This window comes from Hipposideros armiger, unplaced genomic scaffold (genome assembly GCF_001890085.2).
Source record: "Hipposideros armiger isolate ML-2016 unplaced genomic scaffold, ASM189008v1 scaffold_13, whole genome shotgun sequence".
NCBI lineage: Eukaryota > Metazoa > Chordata > Mammalia > Chiroptera > Hipposideridae > Hipposideros > Hipposideros armiger.
In genome coordinates this window covers 5,068,823-5,072,805 of record NW_017731363.1, presented here as the reverse complement: position 1 = coordinate 5,072,805, position 3,983 = coordinate 5,068,823, and the positions used below count along the sequence as shown (strand labels likewise).

At 52.8% G+C, this 3,983-nt stretch overlaps 1 protein-coding gene across 9 annotated transcripts in view; it reads left to right on the top strand.

The window, feature by feature from the left end:
• The first annotated feature begins 1,138 nt into the window (after positions 1 to 1,138).
• Positions 1,139 to 3,983, top strand: part of MAP7D2 (MAP7 domain containing 2) — a 111,821-nt gene continuing 108,976 nt past the window's right edge. For 4 of the 9 annotated variants that reach the window (XM_019667271.1, XM_019667257.1, XM_019667265.1 and 1 more), the window contains exon 1: positions 1,142 to 1,339. In XM_019667271.1, coding sequence (XP_019522816.1) covers positions 1,213 to 1,339 — 127 coding nt within the window. In that variant the 5' untranslated portion in view covers positions 1,142 to 1,212. Of the gene's footprint in view, positions 1,340 to 3,983 lie in introns of all 9 variants that reach the window. The other 5 variants (XM_019667214.1, XM_019667203.1, XM_019667249.1 and 2 more) reach the window with 4 other exon arrangements.

Sequence of the window (3,983 nt, the reverse complement as noted above, 5' to 3'; positions counted from 1 at the left end):
AAACGACAGCAACTTGTCTGTTCCCCTTCCCCCAATTCCCCAGTGCTGTTCCCATCCCCCAATTCCCCAATAAAAATCTTTTTTTAAAAACCTCCGAGGGCTGGTCACCACTGTCCAACAGAGAAACGTGCAGCCCTGGGCTCCCCTGGGAGGGATTATCACTTGGCAGGCTATACCTGGGTACACACCTGGAAGCGAGCTGGCCATGCAAAGTGTCTTTTTCAATATGCATGCTTTTGAAAAGATAATAAATACTCGTGGCAAGGGTAAAAGGATGTCAGGGGGAAAACACCCCCTTAAACGCACGAACACACACAGTCTTCCCCGACCCTACTCCCGAATCTACGCACTTAGCAATTTCTCCTGTCTTCCCAGAGATGTCCTCGCCGAGATTTTTCAAGTGCACATTATTTCCACATCAAGAAAAAAAAAAAGAACCTTCGAGTAACTCTCGGGTGGAATCAGCAGGGGAGTGGAAGCACGGTTGGAAGGCCCAGGTTCATGCGACTGCATGCCCGTCCTTCCTTCCTTGAAGGTTGCCTGTCTTGGCTTATTGGAGTCCCACCCTGGGTGGCCGCACGCTTGGCTGGGTTGAAGAAGGAACCAGTGCTTGCCATCCGGGCGCCTCGAGAGCTGGAACCTAGCTGCTTGTTGGGAGGGTTCACCGTGTCTGCACACGTTGGCTTCGGCACAAGGGACGCCTGTCTCAGGACCTAGCCACGAACTGTTTCCAGAGCTCCAGCGCTGCGTGTGTATGTGGACGCCTACTAGTGTGTGTGAACGTATGCGAGACTTGTGGGACGTGTGTGCACGGTGTGTGAGAACATGTGCGTGCTCAGTGAGCACCTGTGTGCACGTGCTGTGCGCTTTGTTCACACGCTGTAAGGATGTGTGTACACCCTATGAGAAACTGCATTCTGTGTATAACGCTTTGAGTATGTGCACTGTATGGGGACCTCTTATATTGGTGTGTGCACGTCGTTTGTGCGTGCTCTGTGATGAGCACACTGCAAGTGCATGAGGTGTACGCCTGTTGCATGAGGACCGGTGTGCTCATCGCATGTGCACGCGATGCGCGTGCGCGGCATAAGAACCGGTGCGCACATCGCCCGTGCACGCTGTGTGAGGACGCGGACGCGTGCGGGTGCGCGCGGGGCTGGTGCGGCGCGGCGCGGCGGCCCAGGCAGTGCGCCTGTGCGGCCCTGCATCCCGATGGAGCGCGGCGGAGGCTGCGGGGAGGGAGCTGGGACGGAGGGGACTGCGCGGGGGCCTCCGCTCCCTGGGAAGATGGCCGAACCTAGCGCGGTGCGGACGTCGCCGCCCAACCACCGGCTTTCAGGTAGGGTCCCCGGGGTGCGGCGGGCGCCTGGGGGCTTCAGGTTCCCGGGGTGGGGCGGGGCGGACCCGCCGCGGGCCGTTCAGGGCCACGGCTCTGGGACGCGCGGGGCAGAGACGTGGCGAGACGGTTGGATAAACGTCCTTCCTCCGGCCCGGGGTCGGTAGGGCACGGGATGGAGGGCCGCGCCTCTCGCGGTGCGGGTGGCAGAATCGCCCTCTTGCCGGTCTGAGTGACTGGGTGCGCTTGAGGGTGGCTTAAGGTGGGTGAAAGTGTGTTTGGCGTGGGGTGCCGAGGCCCACGCTTGATGCCTTGGGGAGGGCTGCCCCTCCTCGCGAGCGGCTGGCGTGGGGGTCACTGAGGCCGACGGAGCGGGCTCCGGGGTTCGCCCAGGCCTGCGCGCCCGCGCACTCTGCGTCTAGGGAAACGCGCGAGCCGCTGCTGCAGCCTGCCTCGAAGGTAGCCCAGCTGCGTGCTTTGCGGCATCCCCAGGGGGCAGAATCCGCGGGTTACACACCGGCAGGGGCGGATGGAGCGCCGCCTGGGCGGCCGGGTGCGATCCCCGAGCTTGGTTCCCCTGCCTCCCGCGTGCGCTCCCCGAGACCTCGGGTGCGCTGCCCAGGGGTCTGGCGGGGCCGCGGCCCCCTCACATGGCAGCGCGACGCATGAGTTTCCCAGCCCGCGTGGCTGCGGCTGCTTGGAGCTGTATAAGGCTGGTCCCCGACTGGCTGCCTAGAAATGAGAGGAGCAGGGGGAGATGTTGAGGACATTTGTCAGAATTTTAGATAGGCAGGTCTCGCGTCTTCTAACGTTCTGAAAGTAGTTGCAGGTAGTATGGGGGTGTAAGCAGCGTGGAAATTGATTTCAATCTCTTTTTCTTGGCAACACCTTTTTTTCTAAGTTAATGTGAGCTATTTTTAAAACACTTTTCACTGCAGTATAACATGCATACCACAGAAGTGCACATCTTAAGTATAAGATTCAAGGAATTAACCCCTAGTGAAGGTCTGCACATTTTATATAAGGTGTACCAAGGAAGGGAAAGAAATCAAGGGAAAGTCACTTAGAACATGCTTTTCATTAGGTGTGTGTGTGGGGGGTATTTGTGAATCAGCCTTCATGTGCATCATTCATAGGGGGAGGAGGTGGCGTAAATCTTTCCCAGTTTGCAGTTTTCGTCATGCATTTTATAAGGCAGAATTTAACAAATTTGTCAGGATAGTGCTTCAAGAACTCTGCTGCATCTGCTACGGAAGAACCCAGAACCCACTGTGGAGGATGCAAAAAAACCCAAAAACCAACTTTCCCTCCACCTTCTAAATTCCCCTGGCTGGGCTAATAATCAGATTAACAGGAAAAAAATGTACAAAGTTTATCACGGATGTACATACCTCAGTGTCAAAAGATATGAGACCCCAAACACATTGGGCAGTTGAGGCTTCTGTTACCATTCTGGATAAGGCGGAGGGACAGGGGTCTGGGATTCCAAAGGGGAAGTAGGTAATTCACTGGTGGGAGAAAGAGCAAACATATTGTAAACAAATTCTTCCTGGGCCATCCTGATACAAGGGACACAGAGGGAAACAGGCTTTGCTGGATTTCTTCCTGTTCATCATGTGTGCTCATTCATATGCTGATTCCCTTCCTTTAAGCAGGTTTTTCTATCTGAATTCCTTTAGGCAGGAAGTGGGGGAGGGGTTCTTTCTGACTTTTTTGTTTCTTAATAACCAGCTTAAATCAATATCCCAAAAAGGCATTGGGGTGGCAAAACTTTGGTCCCTCTTACCACCCACAAACCCATCAGAACCAGCCTTGGAAGAGGGAGACCTAGTAGAATAAAACATTGGAAAGGGGAGGTGTTGAAACTCACATTTTTATTTGGCTGGGAGTTATTTAATAGGTTATTTTGATATTTTAGAGGCAGGGAGGGCCTGTATGATCGGGTCTGAAATTTATTTGTGGGATTTTAATCTGTGTGAAGGAACTTAATAAGGAGAGCATACTTACTAAGTTCTGGTTGGAAACTTTATTGTAGAAGCATTTAATACACTCTCTACTGATATTAAGATCAGCTTAAAGCCATTTTCTTTCATTTGAAGTTGGAAATATGGAAAGATGTGTGAAGGTTTATTTTTTATTTATTTATTTATTAGCTGAGCCATCCTGCTACCTGTTGGTAGCTCAGTGGCAGCTCAGCTCGGGCCGGGCATCGAACCGCTTTTGCTCAGAGCTCAAGCCCTTGAGTGAGCTCTTAACCAACTGAGCCACTCGGCTGGCCCTGAAGGTTTAAAATATTAAATAAACTTCTATGTGCATTAGGGTTAGTGTGGAAAAATTAGAGTGTTCAGTTTAGGCCAGTAGTACCATGGTCTGTTTTTTTGAAGGGTTCGTGAGGTCAGGTACTTAGAAAAATAATGTCACCCTCAGAAAAGTCTTTTTTTTTTTTAAAGATTTTTATTGGGGAATTGGGGATGGGAACAGCACTGGGGAATTGGGGGACGGGGAACAGACAAGTTGCTGTCCTTTTGTTCTTCAGTCTAGTTGTGGAGGACTTGCTTCACTGGCCCAAGTTGGCACCATCATTGCGCTCTTCCTGGGCGAGGCAGATCAGTCGCCGGCTTCTAGACGGCCGCTCACTGCGGCTGCT